This window comes from Gossypium hirsutum, chromosome D12 (genome assembly GCF_007990345.1).
Source record: "Gossypium hirsutum isolate 1008001.06 chromosome D12, Gossypium_hirsutum_v2.1, whole genome shotgun sequence".
NCBI lineage: Eukaryota > Viridiplantae > Streptophyta > Magnoliopsida > Malvales > Malvaceae > Gossypium > Gossypium hirsutum.
In genome coordinates this window covers 44,614,755-44,634,958 of record NC_053448.1, presented here as the reverse complement: position 1 = coordinate 44,634,958, position 20,204 = coordinate 44,614,755, and the positions used below count along the sequence as shown (strand labels likewise).

At 32.8% G+C, this 20,204-nt stretch overlaps 2 protein-coding genes across 8 annotated transcripts; both read left to right on the top strand.

The window, feature by feature from the left end:
- The first annotated feature begins 5,589 nt into the window (after positions 1 to 5,589).
- LOC107946088 (uncharacterized) lies at positions 5,590 to 16,306 on the top strand. Of its 6 annotated transcripts, none has more exons than XM_041106846.1 (29): positions 5,590 to 5,847; positions 6,000 to 6,207; positions 6,317 to 6,432; positions 6,995 to 7,111; positions 7,179 to 7,325; positions 7,504 to 7,888; positions 7,955 to 8,132; positions 8,461 to 8,582; positions 8,702 to 8,793; positions 9,876 to 10,089; positions 10,215 to 10,281; positions 10,736 to 10,884; positions 10,978 to 11,042; positions 11,129 to 11,302; positions 11,396 to 11,467; positions 11,913 to 12,014; positions 12,092 to 12,181; positions 12,506 to 12,581; positions 12,873 to 12,969; positions 13,098 to 13,167; positions 13,288 to 13,467; positions 13,585 to 13,707; positions 13,789 to 13,872; positions 14,023 to 14,207; positions 14,293 to 14,431; positions 14,826 to 14,885; positions 14,980 to 15,084; positions 15,255 to 15,383; positions 15,634 to 16,306. In XM_041106846.1, exons 1-28 carry the CDS (start codon positions 5,755 to 5,757, stop codon positions 15,366 to 15,368), a joined length of 3,624 nt encoding a protein of 1,207 aa, XP_040962780.1. In that variant the 5' UTR covers positions 5,590 to 5,754; the 3' UTR covers positions 15,369 to 15,383; positions 15,634 to 16,306. The 6 variants fall into 6 exon arrangements, with proteins under 6 accessions (XP_040962780.1, XP_016735770.1, XP_016735769.1 ...); XM_016880281.1 differs by having other exon boundaries at positions 6,314 to 6,432; XM_016880280.1 differs by having other exon boundaries at positions 7,504 to 8,132.
- A 1,339-nt stretch (positions 16,307 to 17,645) lies between these two features.
- Positions 17,646 to 20,204, top strand: LOC107946087 (thiamine pyrophosphokinase 1). 2 transcript variants are annotated; one of them, XM_016880276.2, is made up of 6 exons: positions 17,646 to 17,893; positions 18,028 to 18,124; positions 18,741 to 18,813; positions 19,018 to 19,119; positions 19,398 to 19,647; positions 19,821 to 20,204. In XM_016880276.2, exons 1-6 carry the CDS (start codon positions 17,665 to 17,667, stop codon positions 19,937 to 19,939), a joined length of 870 nt encoding a protein of 289 aa, XP_016735765.1. In that variant the 5' UTR covers positions 17,646 to 17,664; the 3' UTR covers positions 19,940 to 20,204. The 2 variants fall into 2 exon arrangements, with proteins under 2 accessions (XP_016735765.1, XP_016735766.1); XM_016880277.2 differs by having other exon boundaries at positions 17,862 to 17,893; positions 18,023 to 18,124.

Below are 20,204 nucleotides of genomic sequence, written 5' to 3'. Positions count from 1 at the left end.
ATGGTTGCATTAACCCCTTTAACATTCAAATTTTTACACATAAGCTGTAACTAATAAATATCATTAATTTAACACTTCAAAAGCATTCGGTCATACATATGTAGCATTAATCTGATCTTCTATTATCTTCCCAGCTACATTAATGACTGTATCAAACACTCCTTTTCTCAAGTTCCAGACATAATAAATACATCATTATATATTCATTGGCAACTTCAACCATTATTAACATAATTTAAAGTCATTCAGACCACATTATTGACGTCTAAACAATAATTTACTGTTGCATTAATACACCAAACAACAGTCCATAAAACAACATGCATACACCCTTTTCTAAGCATCCTTATCACCGCAATATTCAACAGCATCAACCATGATCGAACAGTAATAATAGAGCAGCAATTAACAATACTAATAGGGGTACAATTCGAACAACAATCTAACAGTTTTCCCTAATTCGCAAACACAAAAGAATAAAAGTTCAAGGAATGCTTGCTAATATTTCCCAACACCGAGTCTATCAATTCAAATTTTGTTCCTTCCCTCACACATTCGGTCAAACTTAAATCAGTAATTTAACCAAAATTAATCAATGAAAAGATATAGGCAAAGGAGAGTTTAGAAGAGTTACCCATCCACTTTAAAATTTTTAACTTCTAAGCAATCAATTTCATGGTTTTCCACTACATGCAGCCGGCCTCCTCTCTAGCTTCCATACTCTCCTTCATTCTTATTTTAGGTTGAAGAGAATGAAAAAGATGAACACTATTATGGCTTTGTTTTATTTATTTCTTATTAATATACCATTTACTATTTTAACCTTTGTAATTTAATTAGAAAACCATATAACATAAGCCCATAACCGTCCATCTCATGGTTTAATGGCCAAATTACAACATAAGGATCCCATCTTTAATTAATCAAAGCAATTAAGCACTTTAACAATTAGAATGTCACTTTTACATTTTACGCGATTAAGTCCTTTTATCAAATTAGACAACCAATCGATAAAATTAAATCACGAAATTTTCACATATATCAAATAACATGTTGTAATTACCAAAAATAATATTAAAAGAATTTTACAACCTCAAATTTTTTGTTCCAAAACCACTGTTCCGACTAGGTTCTAAACCGGGCTATTACAATGCATGCCTGAAGCATGATAGATCAATTGGTTCCAAAGATGAAAATTCTCGTAAAAGAAAATAACAAATCTAGATGGTCATATAGTGGAGGCAAGTGCTCCTAAAAAGACTTGAGACATAACTAATTATTCAAACTCTAGAAGAGATTTAAGTACCTAAATATGGAGATGATGAAAATAATAAAAAAATCTCGATAAGTTATGTCAATATGAGAAATTATGGAACCGCAAGAATGAGAAGTTGTAGACAACGGTTTCGTGCAATTTTATTATTTAAATAATGAAAGAAAATGAAGATCTTAAAGAAATTTGTTGAGAATTTTAGACATGAAATAGATTGACCAAAATGAAAAGATGCGATTCAAATAGAATTAAATTCGTAAAGTTTATGGACTAGTAGGCCAAATGTCTAAAGGTATAAAGTCAATGGGGGTACAAATGAGTAGTTTTTGAAAACAAAATAAGAAAAATGAAGTTTTTTGCTAAAGTTCTAGAAATTATTATGAAAAGGTATTTTTTTGAGGTGAATGTAATAACCTTTAGATATCTTATTAGTCTGACAGTTTGTGAAAGAATTGACATGCGTCTAATGATTGTTGTTGCAACATTTATATGAATCACTATATAGTGAAGCTTATATTAAAATCCTTGAAGGATTTAGAATACAGAAAGCATATAGAAATTCTTGGGAAATTATTCAATATATGAATTAAATTGATTTGAACATTTATGGTAAATTCAACTCGGTGAATATTAGTTGAAAGAAAATTATAAAATGATATAACATGCACATGTATAGAAGAGTCATGATCAAAGTTTGTTATAATTATTGTTGAAACTCATAAAAATATCAAAATATATTTCCCCAAAATTCTTCCTCACTTGTGACTTTCAGAAGAATATCAAATTTGTTTCAATGATTATTTAAAAAGTTAGTATTCAAGATTGGAATACGTAAAACATGAGATATTATGTGATGTTATTATGAAGGGGAATAAATATGCGTTGTACTATTTTTCCTTTAATAGAGGTTTTGTCCTACTGGATTTTTTTGTAAAGTTTTTAATGATGCAGCATGTTATGCATATTATAAATATATATACTCTTTTTCTTTTACTAGGAATTTTTTTCCTCGCAAGGTTTTTATCTTAATAAGGTGTTATGAATATTCTATCTTAACTAAATATCCATTAAGATAAAGATAAAAAAAAAGTTTGATGTACTCTAGGACTCTAATAGTCATTAGAAGTAGAGTTTTATATCATGTATACTTCTTATGTCTATAAGGGTCCGTTTGTTTACATATAAAAGGTTTTACGAAAAATGTTTTCTGCAAATAAGTCATTTTTCCTGTAAAATGACTTACATTTTTTTCAGAAAAAAGATCCTCTATAGGTAATTTTATTTTTATATAAAAATTAACTTATATCAAGCTTAATATTATTATATTGATAATAATTTTTATATTTATTTTTAAAAAGATTTAAAATATGAATATAAAATATTATATTTTTCAATATTATTAAACAAACATATTTAATTATTTATATTTAGTTATATAATAAATTATTAATATAATTTACTGTTTTAATAAATTATTTAATATCTCAATTTTATTTTAATAATAAAATTTAAAAATAATAATTTTAAATAATATTCTTCACGTATTATAAATATATTAATGATAAATTTTTTGTAGTATAAAGGTTAAAATATGTCACAAGTCTATGTACTCTTCACAAATTTGCAATTTAGTCTTTATACTTTTATTTTCAAGAATTTAGTCACTCTACTTTTCAGATTTGAAAAATAAGTCCAATTGTTGACATTGTTAAAATTTTTTGTCAATTTTGTTGATGTCACGTTTTTAAATAAAAATACTCACTTGGTAGTTATTTAACTAAAAAATGATGTTGTAATGAACCTGGATTTAACAAAATATTTTTAATATATGCAAAAACAATGTAAAATATAAATTTATAAATATAAAATAAACTCAATTAAACAATAAATAAGATAAGAAAAATCTCAAAATGTATTTTTGTTTCATTGAAAATAGCTTTTATGAAATATTTTTAAGAAATTTGTCAAATAACAGAAAATATTTTACATAGATTCATCTAAACACCAGAAAATATTAACTTTTCCCAAAAAGTAAGTTATTTTCCAAAAATCATTTCCAGTGAAACAAACAAACTTTAAATATAAACTTTGAATAAGCTTTGTAAACATCTCGATTAATCAATAAAATTCATATGTTCTCTTTTACTCTCGTATTTCTAGTTATTTATTTATTTGAAGATTAAGTTTTTTTTAATTAATTTCTTCTGTATATATATCCATACCAATGATTAAAACCTAATCAAGCTAAAAATAAAAAAACCTGCCTAATTATTACATTTATTTAATAATCCATGTGATGACTCTACCATGTTCACCGTTTGAACCAATAATGAAACAGACATAAGCTTAAATGATTAATTCTCATTATCCACAATGTTCCAGGTTGATAATATAATATATTTAAATGTTAATGACATCTTATTAATACTAAACAATTAGGGTTGATTATACTATCAATCTTAACTACAATAAACACAAATTGACTTTGGGGGCTCTGAGATTATTTAGAATAAATACAACTTTAGGTTAACAGGAAGCATCTCTGAAATCAAGGCCTGTTGTCTCAGAATTTACACAGCATCATCTCATCGTCGCTATGAACTTTCGAAAACCTGTAAGAATTTTAGTAAGGTACAAATAAATAATAATATTTGTTTCCATAGTGATGAATGAAGGTTTTCTTGTATTGGGTTAGGTCCATCTCGAGCGGTATAATATTTAAATATATATAATTATTTAAGCTTTGGTTTAAAAATAGCATTTTATATTATTCTTTAATCTAAAGTATATAGATTAATTTATTCGTTTTTTGAGTAGATCAGTAGATAGACTAATTTGCTCTTAAATTTGAACAGAATCTGAATATTATATTGCTCAGCATATTTTTAACAGTAAAAATTGATAAAAAATTTTAACCAAAAACACTAGTTTGCTCATTAATTTAAATATATGAATTAAATTATTCATTTTTTAGTAAAAAAGACAAAATGCAAGCTGACTCTTAATATATAAACTTTTATTATACTTTAACCGACAAAATTTAATAAAAACTCTTTGCCTCTCATTTTTTATAACAAAATACAAATTTGAGAGTGAGTTTTTTTTTCATTTTTTTAGTGTTTTTGGGTGATGAAACCACCAATTATGATGAGCTATGGAATCCACAATCTACTAGAGATTTGGCATCATCTTAGTGAAGTTAGGGTCACAAGTCAGTTCAGGCATGGGTTAGCTCTATTCGAAGATCTAAATGGGAGGTTTTGCAACAATGATCCGTTATAATTGGAATAACATGTCGCATAATTAATGATGTGTCACGCCTTATTAACAATGAGGTGTCATTTCACATTAAGAAAACTATCAATCGTTAATTGATTAATAGCCACATCAAAATTTTCCATTAAAATTGAGTTTATTTGACAAAAAAATGGAACAATATGAGTGACTTGGAGGAGAAGAAAGTTTAAGGGCAACTTTGAAAAAATAAAAAATATATTAAGTGTAATTTTTACAATTATACATTCTATTTTTGTAAGTAATTGTGTAACAATTAAGTTTGAAACTAAAAACAAGTGAATAAAAATTGCTTTTTACAATTATACAATCTCTGAATTTTTATTTTACCACTCATTGTGACTAATTAGTAGACTTGATTAGATTAATTAAATTAATAATTTAAAATTTAATTAATTTAATTATCAATTCGATTCTGAAAATATTGTTAGAGTACGTAGGATGTTTAAGGGTTTTGATGATGGGTAGGATTAGGTTCATTAGGCCTGTAGTGTAATGTTTTTTGGGGTTGTTTTGGCTTTAGTTGTACCAGAGTGAATTATTTTGATTAAACATTCCACTCTTCCAATGAGAAAAAAAACCTTAAACCTAGTTGATTGAATTTGTGCATATTAATTATTTTTATTGGCTACATAATATTATTATCATTTTCGGCTGAAAATCCTAACAGGGTTGACAAAATCTGAGAAAACCCTCTTTCACACACTGAATATTAATTTAATAATCAATAATTTATATTAAAAAATTATTAATTAATAATCCAACCAAACAACAATAAATGTATTTAAAAGGAGAAAAAAACCCTCAAAAAACAAACATGTGCCTTATATATATATATTACCTAACCTGCAAAACCAAACCACCCATTTCACCACTTCCTATGAATCATAACCTCCCAAAAAATAATAAAAATAAAAATAAAATCTAATAATTCCAATTTTCTTTAAACATTTATAAAATAAAAAATAAAAAATAAAAAATAATTGTTTGAATATTATATAAATAAATATTAGCTGCACCTCTACAGGAACCTTTGATAACTGATCTTCCCGCAATCATTCACTTCCTTTTCGCTTCCTTATTTTCTTCCCCAAAGACCCCCAAAGGACGTTCTTTTTCGAATCCGTGAAAACCCAGAGAGGGTAAAACCCTTTTTTTTTCCTTTTCTTATATCTTCAGCAAAGAAGATGGTTGAAACGCGACGGAGTTCTTCCTCTTCCAAACGCCCCCTTTCTTCTTCCCCCGTTACATCTAATCATATTTCTAGTAAACGATCCAAGGTCTCACCTTTTTTTTTCCTGGCCCTTCTAATAATCTAATGTTTGTTTTCCCTTCTTTAGGATTTTTAATCTGCAGACGTGGGAAAATCTTATCTTTTTGTGTAGATTTGAATCTGGGACTGATTTTTTTTTCTTTTTTTGGTTTTGTTTAGGCGTCTGAGCTAGCGTCGTCTCCCTCCAACGGAGCGACGGGTTCTGGGTCGGTTAAGGAATCCGGGTCGGACTCACCTGTAACGGAGCTTCGGTCCTCTGATCTGCGGGTATCTGATGTGGCTAAGGCCGATGATGGGTCTGTCCCCACCGATAAGTCTGCCGATGCTGACGTAGAGAACGTTAGTTTAGTGTCTGCGGGGACCTTAGGTGCGATCTTTGATTAATTTCTTATTTGGTTTTTAGGGGTTTTAATCAATTTGGGGTCGGTTTTGGTTTTTTACGGGGTTTTGATGTGGGGGTCTTTTTGGTTAAGTAGGTGAAGCTGCTGTTGATGCGGAGAAAGCCGAGGGGCTTAGCGGTCGGGTTAAGAAGAAGCCAGCGAAATCAGGTTCTAAAGTTCCATGGGGAAAGCTTCTTTCCCAGCACTCTCAGGTTTGTTCTATGAAATTTTATTACTTTTCCTAGTTATGGATTGTCATTTGATTCTTGATCTATGTTTAATGAGTTGGATTACAATTCGTACACGAATTCTTGGTCTTTTAGCTATCATGTGAAAAGAAAAAAAAAGGTCTTTGGCATGGGAATTTTGGATGTCAATGAAATCTTATCACCTGAATTGGGTGTATAGCAATCATACACTATGTTTGGTTCTAATCATGTAGTGGAATCTTGGAGTTCATAATCGAATTGGTCAATTTCGATTGCTAGTTTAGTTAGGAGACTTGAACTTGAACACACTGGAAGTTTTCCATTAGAAAAGATCTAAATGAGCTTATTGGTCTATTTGGTAAACGCCAAACTTGCCCATGGGAATTTCTAGACGTCAATTCTGGATGTCTTGAGAACTTTACCTAACAACGTGTATGTCCAAGAATGTACCATTAAGTCACAAGTTAATTGGCCTCTGTATATAGATTTGTATCCTTTATGGTTGTTTTCATACTAAGCTATTGTGCTTCAGATTCTTATTAATGTTTGTTCGGTTCATCCCCAGAATCCTCACCTGGTCATGTGTGGCACGCCATTCACTGCTGGCCAAAGCCGTCAGTGTAACTTATGTCTTAAAGATTCCAATATTAGCAACGTTTTGTGCAAAGTGAAGCACATAGAGGTATGTACCTTTGCAAACATTTTTATTACAAGTTCATGAGAGTGCTGATTTTGTTTTTCCAATGCAGAGCAATGGCACTTCTATTGCATTACTAGAAGTTACAGGAGGAAAAGGTGCTGTCCAGGTTAATGGAAGGACTTACCGTAAAAATGCTACTTTAATTCTGAATGCAGGTGATGAATTGATTTTCACTACCACAGGAGATCATGCTTATGTATCCTTTTTATTTAACATGCCTAACGCATTCTTTTAGGAATATTGATATTCATCTCCCTGTCAAATGAGAATCTATGCAGTGTCATCTTCCTGCGTTTTTTCTTTTATTAAACTTTGACATTCTTATGATATTTTTTCCATCTTAGAACTATTTTAATTCCTTGATGGGAACTTAGATATTTCAGCAGCTCACCAGTGATAACTTAGATGCTCCAGGCATACCTTCTGTTAGTACTTTAGAAGCTCAGACTGCTCCTATAAAAGGGATTATTGAAGCACGGTCGAGGGATTCATCAGCTGTTAATGGTGCAGCAACAATATTGACCTCCTTGTCAACAAAAAAGAATCCAGAGATGTCCAATTTACCTTCTGGTTGCAACATGTTGGATGACTGTGTTCCAGAAGTTGACATGAAGGACAATGCTGGTAATAGTGATCCAGCAACTGCTTCTGCAAGGCAGAAAACTGTTGCTCCCGATGCTACCAATGAAAACCCGAATCTTGACAGGCTTGGATTGGATGATAGTATGGATGCTGGCAATATGAAAATCCCTGGGGCAGGTTACCCCTTAAGACCATTATTGCGTATCCTTGCTGGTACACCGTCTACTGACTTCGATTTTACAGGCAGCATAGCCAAAATTCTTGACGAGCAAAGGGAAATTAGAAAGATGCTTAAGGAATTTGATCCTCCTACAACTTCAATATCTGCTAAGCGGCAAGCATTTAAAGATGCTTTACAGGAAGGCATTCTCAGTCCGGATAATATAGACATCTCATTTGAAAATTTCCCATATTTTTTAAGGTAAATCGTGTGCTTTTTGCTCTTAATCGGATTTGCTCTTTTGTATTGTCTTGGGAATATAATTCGATCATTCCTAATGCCTATATGTTGGGAACCTGATAAGGATTATCGCGTTTATTTCTTTTGCCTCTCTTCTCTTTTGCATATTTTGTGAGTCCATTGGTTAATTATGCAGTAAATTGTCAACCACATGCTATTCCTTTTGCACAGTATCATATTTGTGCCTTCTGTTTTTTTCGTAACTAGATTCTGGTTCACTGCTTACATACTGGATTTTGGTTATTGGGAAGTTTTTATTCAATTTACTTTAAAATTTCTGTTGTGACAGTAATACGACAAAGAATGTGTTGATAGCCTCAACCTATGTGCATTTGAAGTGTAATAAATTTGCAAAGTATGCATCAGATCTTCCCACCATGAGTCCTCGAATATTATTATCTGGTCCTGCAGGTATGACTGATGTTTTCTGTAAATCTGTCTTGTAAAAATGTTTAATTCTTTTTATTTGCTCTTTCAAATCCCTGGTGAGAATCCCTGGTGAGATTAGTTAACTCCTTTGTTATGTTTAGGTTCTGAAATATATCAGGAGACTTTGGCAAAGGCACTTGCAAAGCATTTTGGTGCTAGATTGCTTGTTGTTGATTCTCTTCTGTTGCCTGGTGTATGCATCTTTTCCCCAACTTGTTTTGACTTTTGATTCTTTGCAATTGCATGTCATGAAAGCAAGATTGCTCTAAAATTATAGTTTGCATGCTTCCTAGTTCATTTTATCTTAATATCATTCCTTTGGAAGTGGTGTAGTAGACAGTTTTTCCAAATCTTGTATGGGATCTGGGGGGGAGTTCTTGGAGTCTATACTTCTTGTTAATGTTGTAGATTATGATTCTGCCTCACCAAATATGTAAATGACTTGAGATATTTTCAATTTGTAAGCAAATGTGCCAAATTCTGGCTGGAAGTTCCCTTAAGAAACTGTGTTTAATGATTTATTAAGATAGATTCTATTTCCAGCCTTAGGGTCTGTTTGATTGAAGGAATTGATTTTCCGGAAAATCATTTCCAACTTTTCCAACGTTTGATTGGCGGAAAACATTTTCCATTTGGAAAATGAACTCCAAAACAAGGGAAAATGGGTTACATTTTAGGGAAAATGTCTTACCCTTTCAATTTCCGTTAGACATTTTCCGTGCTCTCCTCTCTATCGCCTCCTTCATTCCTTCCTTCATTTTCGGTAGAAAATTGCTTCTGTTTATCGATTTTTCAGTAATTTGTTTTTTTAATTATTCAATACTTGTTTTTTAACACAATTACAAATAATTTTTTTGATATTAATTTTTTTCAATTTATAACGATTAATATTGTAGCTTAATAATTGAGTATTGTTATAAATAAATCATTGCAATATATGTAAAAAAAATTAAAATATAAAAATTTATTAATACATATCAATATATGTAAAAACAATTTTTTCGAAAAATATTTCAAGGAAATCTGCCAAACAGCCGAAAATATTTTACACAGATTCAATCAAACACTAGAAAATATTTTCCAGTAAATCATTTTACAGAAAAGTAAAACATTTTCCCGAAATCATTTTACGGAAAATATTTTACTGACAATCAAACAGACCCTTAGTCTCTTTCTTGTGGTTGCTCAAATTTCTGTATTGTCTACTTTTAGAGTTTCTAAATGTCTTGTATTATTTTGTGGCATCTTTTGTTCTTATCTTAAAAATATATCCAGGGATCAACATCAAAGGAAGCTGTTAGTTTGAAAGAAACTTCAAGGGCTGAAAGGGCATCTATATATGCCAAAAGAGCTGTTCAAGCTGCTGTGTCGCAGCAGAAGAGAGCAACTTCTAGTGTAGAAGCTGATATAACAGGTGCTTCTTCACTCCATGTTTTGCCAAAGCAGGAAGTATCTACCGCTACATCTAAAAACTATACATTTAAGAAAGGTATGACATTTCTTTGAGATAATATTGGCTTTTGCTATTCACTAATGCCATATCTTTCCGAACGGTTAATTTGATGATAAAATATTACCAACTTCTTACTGAATTAATTAATGTTAAAATTCCAGGTGATAGGGTTAAGTTCGTAGGTACCACATCACCTTCTACACTTTCCTCTCTACAACCTGCTTTAAGGTATTTTCTTTTGCATTATGTATATTCTACAGTTTAGATTAGCCATTGCTTTTTTTTATTAGCAAGTCTCTATGCTTTAAATTTTAAATTTGAAGTTTATCTCATTTTGGTGATGTCCTTGCAAGCATATGCCATCTACATGCTATAATTGCTGTTATGGATTGATAATCCAATTTGACTCCATACCTTGATTTTATTGTCATTTGAGACATTTATATTTGTTTTTTCTGAGAAGTTTGCTAGTATGATGGTTAGCATGTGTGATTTTTCGAGGGACATTTTATTAATGTATTCTAGAGGCATCAAAATGGAGGGGCTGGGCTGGCCCAGTATTAGGCTTGATGCCGGTGCACCAGATTTCCTGGAGTAAAGCTCACCAAGGCCTGTGGCCCAGATATTTTATGGGTAATTTTGTGTTAGCGTTATGTACATGTATTTTTTATGGTCTATGTAGGGGACCTACAATTGGTGTACGGGGAAAAGTAGTCCTTGCTTTCGAAGAAAATGGTTCCTCAAAAATCGGGGTCAGATTTGACAGGTCTATTCCTGAAGGCAATGACCTTGGTGGTCTTTGTGAAGAAGATCATGGTTTCTTCTGTACTGGTGATGCTTTTAAGCTATCTTCCTTTAATTTAAATGTCTTTTATTTGGCGGCTTTTTGTCCAATCTTATCAATTATAAGTTTTCACCCTACAGCTAGCTCACTGCGCTTGGAACCAGGAGGTGATGATGTTGACAAGCCGGTTAATGAAATTTTTGAGGTTTGTGTCATTGGTTAATACATGAGAGCTATTATTTCATCATGCTCACATTTTTAAACATTCTCTAAAATCGTCTCATTTTATAGGTCGCATTCAATGAAAGCAAAAGCAATCCCTTGATATTGTTTGTGAAAGACATAGAGAAGTCTATGGCTGGAAATACAGATGTATATACTTCCTTGAAGAGTAAGCTTGAGAATTTGCCAGCAAATGTTGTAGTAATTGGTTCTCATGCTCAGATGGACAATCGTAAGGAAAAAGTAAGATACTATATTTTGTTTAGCTCTGCTTCTTATTTTTGTGCTATATGAATTATTTTTAACTCTTTGGTGTTGCCAATTGTGTTTTTGCAGTCTCACCCTGGCAGTCTTTTGTTCACTAAGTTTGGAGCGAACCAGACTGCTTTGCTTGATCTTGCATTTCCAGTATGTCAATCTTTTGCCTAATTTCTTTTACCTTGAAAGATGGAGTATGTCACTGTTCTGAGTGTTTGTACTACTGTCTGACCTTATATATATATACCTGACTTGTCTTTGTGGTATTTAACTCTCTACTTGTTTTAACCTTTAGTAGGAGCTTGTGGGATCGTATGGTTATGTTTCAATGTTTATACTTGTTATTACATGCTCTGAATTTTTCTGGAGTTGCTGTGATTGCCATCTACAAACTTTTAGATATGTTATTTTATTGAATTCAAAGCAATGGTATTTCAATGGGTAGCATTTCCATTTCATTACTCAAGTTTTTCTGTTCCTATAGAGCGTCCTTATATGTGTTGAAATAACATTCTTAGTCCATTGTATCTTGTATTCTCATATTTTTCTAGCATTCTCCTTCCAATAACACACCTGATGTGTCATCCCTATGCAGGATAATTTTGGCAGACTTCATGACAGAAGCAAAGAAACACCTAAAACCATGAAACAAGTAACTCGCCTTTTCCCTAACAAAGTGACGATCCAGTTGCCTCAGGTGTGTATATGTCAGCTCCTGCTTCAGTTATCCTCTTGACGAATATTGAAATACTTAATGCTCCTGAATCATGTCAGGATGAGGCTTTACTTTTGGATTGGAAGCAGCAATTTGAGCGGGACAGTGAAACTCTTAAAGCACAGTCAAACATTGTTAGCCTTCGCTCTGTGAGTATTGCTTTAATCTTGCTTTGTTTTTTTCTTACCAGTTGTGTGCTTCCTGTTTCTGCATGATGTTATGAGCTTCTGTCCAAAAGTAAATTGCTTGAAAGTAGCTTAATTTCCTGTCCTTGTGTAGGATAATTAACCTTATTGATAAGGCTGAAGAAGTTTATAATAAAATTATACCTCTCACCCTCTACTTCCGTCTCCCAGACAAACAGAAGTTTCCTTATTATTTAGAAATTACAGAACAGTTCATATCTTTGAAAGCTTGATGTACAAGTACTAGTCTCTTTTTGGAGATATCTCTTAATAATTCTATGCTATCAGGTTCTCAATCGAAGTGGTTTGGACTGCCCCGACCTTGAATCACTTTCCATTAAAGATCAAAGTCTTGCAAATGAGAGTTAGTATCTTTGAGCTCCGTATTTTATATGCATTCCTTCCAAGTGTATTTTCCTGTTTTTCAACTGTTTAACCCTTATACCATTGTATGTATATGAAAGGTCTTCAAGGCTTTGTACTCTTTTTGAAAATTTAATTGATCATTTATTTTAAAGGTGTCAAATATGTAAACCTTTTCTATATAAAATTCAAAAAGCAGCATTATATGTAATTTTGGGAAGAGGTAAAAGTAAAATATTTACTAATTTTTTCCCTTGATGTTACTAATTTTGTACCTTTCCTATTATTATAGGTGTGGAGAAAGTGGTAGGCTGGGCATTGAGTCACCACTTCATGCATTCTTCAGAAGCTTTGGTCAAAGATGCTAAACTCATAATTTCAGCTGAAAGGTTTTATATTATTTTCACTTACTGCAATCCACATCACCAAAATCTTAAAACAGAATCTAGAATTGGATGAACAAAATGTTTCTCCATTTTCTCACGTGATATATTTTTCTGTGAATTTTCTCTTGCAGCATCAAATATGGGTTGAGCATTTTGCAAGGAATTCAAAGCGAAAGCAAAAGCTTGAAGAAATCACTTAAGGTTCAATTGCCTTTCTTCATCTTGGGTTTTATTTTGTAGTAACTGTGTCCGATGCAGTTATCTATATTGTTAGAGATTTAGCATGCTATTGAATTACATATAACTTTTTCTCATTTTCAGGATGTGGTCACTGAGAATGAGTTTGAGAAGAAACTCCTTGGTGATGTTATTCCACCAAGTGATATTGGGGTTAGCTTTGATGATATTGGAGCCCTTGAGAATGTCAAGGATACCTTGAAGGAATTGGTGATGCTTCCACTGCAAAGGCCTGATTTGTTTTGCAAGGGACAGTTGACAAAGGTTGACTTATTTATACATATTTTCCGATGTGTTTTGCTTTATCATGTCACTTGGAGTTGTGCATTTTTCAAACTAAATCCCTTTGTTTTATCATTTCCAATGTTATTGCTTTTGCAGCCTTGTAAAGGAATACTGCTGTTTGGGCCTCCTGGTACTGGAAAAACAATGCTTGCCAAAGCTGTTGCAACTGAAGCTGGTGCAAACTTTATTAACATATCAATGTCCAGCATTACTTCTAAGGTATTTTAAGTGTGTAGAAACTGTGGAACATTCCTTTTCTGTTACAAGATAGATTATATGACATATTTGTATGTCTTGCAGTGGTTTGGTGAAGGAGAGAAATATGTTAAAGCTGTTTTTTCACTCGCCAGTAAAATTGCACCTAGTGTTATTTTTGTTGATGAGGTTTGCTATTTTCTCCCATCTTCGTTCATTTTGTGTTCGTGTATTCTGTGTTAGCAGAAGATTGGTTGCTGATATTTCTGTCTTGGCCTTTATTGTTTTGGTGTTCTTCCTGTTCCTTGCATTTTGTATTGACTTGGGTGGTTATTTTAGGTTGATAGCATGTTAGGGAGACGGGAGAATCCAGGTGAACATGAGGCTATGCGTAAAATGAAGAATGAATTTATGGTAAATTGGGATGGTCTCCGTACGAAGGATAGAGAACGAGTGTTGGTTCTTGCGGCTACAAACCGGCCATTTGACCTTGATGAGGCAGTCATTCGGAGGCTTCCTCGAAGGTATGTTTCTTGTATTGTTTCTTTGAGTTGCTGTTCTCTGACTTTATAATAAGCACCATTGACATCCCTGTTGAATATTGTGCAGATTGATGGTTAATTTGCCAGATGCTCCAAATCGAGAAAAAATTCTAAGAGTTATATTGGCAAAAGAGGAATTGTCATCCAATGTTGATTTGGAAGCTATTGCAAATATGACTGAAGGATATTCTGGAAGTGACCTGAAGGTTGATATTTCCATCTTTTTACTAGATTTACTGTCTTGCTTGAATATGTAAAGAGGTGTTTGCTAACCAAAGAAGGAAAGTTAGTCATCGGCAAACATATGCTAATACTAAATTGAACTAGCTTGGTCATTTTATCGTTTAAGCAAAATATTTATTCTTAATGAGTTTTCATCTGCATTAGAGTGGCAACAATTCCGGCATAAGCTAATTTTGAACTTCTTTTTCCCTCTAAAATAAAACTTTAACTCATCCAGGTTGATAGCTAGGCTTATCTTTTCTTGTAAACTAAGTTATCTTCTAACTTTTATTCGAAACCAAATTGAAACCTTTTAATGGGTAGGTGGTTTGATCTTTTACCTATGTTTATTTCCCTAATAAAACTTTATGTTTGCAGAACCTCTGCGTGACTGCTGCACATTGTCCCATACGAGAAATTTTGGATAAGGAAAAGAAGGTCAGTTAACATTTTGGCTGACATGTTCTGTGATCGTTTCGCAGCTACATGAAAGTTATATACAATAGTGTACTGATGTTTCATGCAATTTTAGGAGAGAGCTTCGGCAGTGGCTGAGGATAGACCTGCACCTTCGTTGTATAGCAGTGCTGACATTCGTTCTCTGAAGATGGATGATTTTAAATATGCACATGAGCAGGTACTCTCTTCATTCTTAAGTATTATATTTTTAGAAGTTCTAGTTTTGGATTATCTATGGCCAAAGAAGTTCAGAATGTGTGTGAGCTTTTTAAAGCATATATTAACATTTAATACATTATATTTGTCATAGCTTGTGTTATATTTGATTGGTTGGAAATGGTAATGCAGGTTTGTGCAAGTGTGTCATCAGAGTCTACAAATATGAATGAGCTGCTTCAATGGAATGAATTATATGGAGAAGGTGGATCAAGGAAGAAAAAACCCTTAAGCTACTTCATGTAGAGGAAGGAAGGGGAGGTATTTTTGTTTTATTGCCATTCCTTTTTCCTTTCATTCTTCGTTCTCACCATAAAAAAAAAAAGGTAAGGTGGCCAATTTGAGAGACCTGCGTGCAGGTTCTGGCTTCTTTCCTTGTATTATAATAGTTGTATATAGGTGTTTTTCCGAATTTTTATTTGCTTGAATTATTATTATTATTCTTGGTAGAAATTTTACAATATTTAACTAGCAGGTTAAGTCTATTTAAAGCATTTTCCATTCCCCTCAGCATTATGCCTCAGAAGAGCACACAGATGTGGCATTTCTTCTATTTATGTGATACCTTATGGCAGTGGAAAAGGGAAAAAGAAGTGCCTTCCTCCCTTATACTCTGTCCATTAAGCCTTAGGTCTCAGGCCAAAAGGCACATTCAGGGAAGAAAGCGAGATCGGAAAGACCGTTCCTTGGCTATTATGTAGCTTTTGATGGCTAACGTGTAACAGCAGTAGACAAATATGAAAATAAAGTGAAGTTGGCACTCGGTAGTTAAATAGTAATGGTTGATTATTGCTTATCCGGTCACATGGTCGATCGAGTCAGCAGGTTAACCCCCCAAAGCGCCTGTGAGAATAACGTAGTAAAAGAGTAGCAGTTGAAATGATAAAATTCTACTCTTTTTTTCTTTTTTTGCCTATTTTGGCTTATTTCATTATCCATATGGCGTTATTATCATGTCCTCGTATTATACGTACAGAAGAGTGACAAAGTTGATCAAAGTAACTTCTTTGTGATGTGGTAGCCATCGATTACGTATTCCTTGTAAATGGAAAAAAAAGTAAATGGCTTTTGATATATATGCAAAGAAAACACCCCGACTGTTTTTGGATTGGAATATTGTAAAGAATATTGATTATATGGGAGGTCGGTGGCTAAATGATATGCATTATCTTTCTTTGTTCTCATTGCTATTTATTCAAAGATGATATGCTATGTCATATATCTGTCAACTTTTGTATATATATTTATATATCTTTTCAATCAATTAAACATCTTAACATGTTTTTTCTATTTGTCATTGTTTGATTGAGCTTGACATTGGGACATTGTTGGGGGTTAATGCCAATTTAAAATAATTGCGAGGTGGAGAAAAAAATAGTTTTATTTTGAAGCACATATTCAAAAGGACTATCATTTGATATACGAGTGTTACACAAGCAATGTTAAGATGTTTTGTGTAGCATATATTAAATTGTTAACGTAGCATAAAATGTTGTTGGATATATTTAAAACCTACACTTTTTGGTATAAAAAAAGAAGAGGATAAGAGTCATCACTTTGGCGTGAAAACAGCAAGTCTAAAAGTCTCCTTTTTGGGTTTGGGTTGACCGTAGCGTTTGCTATAAAGACAAAGTGGAAGGTGCAATTTGTGAGGATCACCAGCGGCCACGTTCTAAATGAATATAATAATTGGTCAAATTCTTCCATTAGTCCTTGTATTGTAAGGAAGCTATGGATTCAGTCCTTATACTTGATATTTCAAGTTAATGTGCTTTTTGAATTTTGAAATAATCAAAAGTTATTTTGAAAATGTTACAGGACAAACATATTATCACGTGTTATATCAAATAAGCTTGTTATTTTCATAATGTATTCATAAAAGTAGATTTGTTTATGGATTTAATAGTTATGGTTTGTATAGAGATTGAAATTTTATAATTCTAAAAAGTAAAAGGGCTAAGAATGATTAAATTAGAGAATATAAATTAAACATATAACTTTATGCATAATGCAAGACTAATAACAATATTTAACTAAACAGATTTAATCGTAACTATTTTTTTTGGATGAATGATGAAATTCATTAATCTAATAATGTAGTTACAAAAGAACAAAAGACACTGTACAATAACTTTAAGCTATACAAACAAATTAACCAATGATACCCCAAGAAGTACAAAGTGAAGCACTAATAGGATCAGTTCTATTGATTGGTCTTTCTCCCAACTAAGCCCACACAATCTCTTTAATCTGTACCAAGACAGCATCTTCAGTTAAAAAAGATATACCAAAATACCTCTTGTTCCTTTGTCTCTATATCACATATAAATTGCAACTATTTGGGTGAAATTTTAAAATGTCAAAAATATAGGAATTAAAATTGACTAATTCAAAAAGTAAAATGACTAAATTAATCAAATCAAAATATGTAGACTAAAATTGACAATTTATGCATAAGATAAGGACTTATAGTACAATTTAAAAAGAATAAATTTAACAAATAGTACACTCAATAGCCAACGATGCACCGCTCCGTACAAAAATGTTGAGGCTACAATCTATAATATTGGCAAAGGCAAAACATCTTACCGTCCCTTCTCCCTCTTCTCTACGCTTGGTGAAGAAGCGAATGATAGCCATGGACCTTATGCACCATTCGTCCTGTTTTCTTCTCCCCACGATTCCCCTACAACGACGCCCTTCTCTAACGTACGCCCTGCTCGTTCTTAACCAAAACCTCCCCAGATTCACTCCTCTTCTCTGGAACCACGGTCCTTACTTCATCCTCTTCTCCTTTCATTGATTCAGTGATTTTTTTTTGAAGAAAGATTTTTAAAACTCACTATTATGCATCTCTTCAACTTTTATATGTTTTTTTCTTCTTTTTTTTTTTGGTTTAGAACAGCTCAGCTTCACCTCTGTGCTGACGGTGGCGCCAATCGCTTGTATGACGAAATGCCTCTGTTCTTCCCTCAGGAAGATGCCTCTGATGTTCGACGCAGGTTTCTTTTCTTTTCTTTTTTTAAGAAAAATTTCTTATCCGTTTCTGTTATATACAGCTTTGGTTTGTGTTAGTTTTATTCCTTTTATGTAAGTTGTTCGATAAAGCTTAGTCGGAATCAATTTATTTACTTTTATCTGAGTCTCATGTGATTTAAATTCTTACATTAGTTATTAAAGCCACTGAATTCGATCAACAATTTTCTTAAACGAACACAAGAACTGTTTAGAACATAGCTTCTTTTTTTGGGTAGTTTTTTAGATTTATGATTGTTGAGGGATGGCTCACTTCGAAGTGTTATCCATCATAGCCGGCGGACCTTTCAACAGGCTTAGCATTGTTTTTGGTTGGTGTGATTTGAATCCATGTCTTATGGCATATACAAGGCAACTATTTTGTTTGTTATATACTTCTCTGTTAGCAGTGTTGGAAGCAAAACTTTCTCGATGATACCAGACCTGCTGAAGAGTTTGCTGGTTCCGGTGGATGATACTTCGAAGAATTATTCCAAATAATTCGGCTGTCCCTGAACAATGTTATTGTTATAAGTGATCTAGAAAAGGCTTCCTTTGTTGTTACTTTTTAAGTAGTATGATTGGCGCTTTGATTCATGGCAGATACAAGCCGGATGTAATTAAAGGAGATATGGATTCGATACGAAGAGAAGTTCTTGAGTTTTATGCCAGCCTTGTAAGTTTGAAATTTTCTATTTCTACATTAATTTTGTGGTAAATTCATACTTGTAAAGATTTATGTCTTCTTTCTTATGTTTGTTTCATTTGCTGCTCTGTTTTGATGAGCACTATGTTCATTCTCCTTCAATTTAAGGTGTTAGATCCCTCTGGTGCATAACATTTTAGTGTTGAGATGTTTTTACTTGCTGCTTTTTTGTAGGGAACTGAAATTGTTGATAAATCTCATGATCAAGATACCACTGATCTACATAAATGTGTAACATACATTCGTGACTCTGCTTCGGGTTTGGATAAGTCTAATGTAAGTTAAACTTAAGCGTTCTAGAATTTATCTAGAGGACATAGATGCCTATATTTATTACTTGGATTCGGCGTGAATTCCGGATATGGGTGTCAGAGTTCGTGTCCAATGTGACTATGTTTATATTGGAGGAACATACTCTAAACTAATGTCTGAATATATACCATACGGTATTTTGGAAGAAAACGAAGAGTCTAGATAACATGGAAAGATACTATGCATTGCATCTTGTAGAGTGTGCTTAGATAATCCTTTCCTTTTTCTTTGTTTAATGGCAGCTTTGCATTCTTGTTGTTGGAGCTCTTGGTGGACGATTTGATCATGAGATGGGGAACCTAAATGTCATATGCCGTTTCTCGTACATGCGAATAGTCCTTTTATCCAACGATAGTCTCATTCATCTCCTTCCAAGGACTTACTGTCACGAGATACATATCCAAACTTCCGTTGAGGGCCCGCACTGTGGACTCATCCCAATTGGGACGCCATCAAAAAGCAGTACAACGACCGGGCTTCAGTGGGACCTGAGTAAGCAATATCATTACATTTGTTCTGGTGCTTGCTTTCTTATACTTGGTTGTTGAACTCAAATGAGCATAGTTTCATGCTTATGTCTTTGAAGCTCTCCAGCAATGGAGGTATATGTAATGGAAGGAAACTAATTATATATCCTATATGATTATAACAAATGGGTGGTGCAGATAACACAGCGATGGAATTTGGTGGTCTAGTAAGCACATCGAATATAGTTAAGGAAGAGAAAGTGACGGTGCAATCTGATTGTGACCTTCTTTGGACCATTTCCATTAAGAAGTTATAGTAGCGGCTGTTATTTATTATATACATATATTTCATAGTTTGCTTTCGTATGAATTGGCTGCGGATTTAGCTTTTGTGTAAAAAGGGCCGGTCGAAAAAGCCGATGTTGATGGGGTGATTTTGAAAAGATGAAAAATGAAAAACTATTGCATTGCTGCCTGCAAAAGTGCAAAGCAATGCAATGTAGCAATTGTTGTCGTCTGAAAGTTAGAACCACTTTATTACCATTTATTATTTCAATATTTATTCTCTGTTTTCTTTTCCAA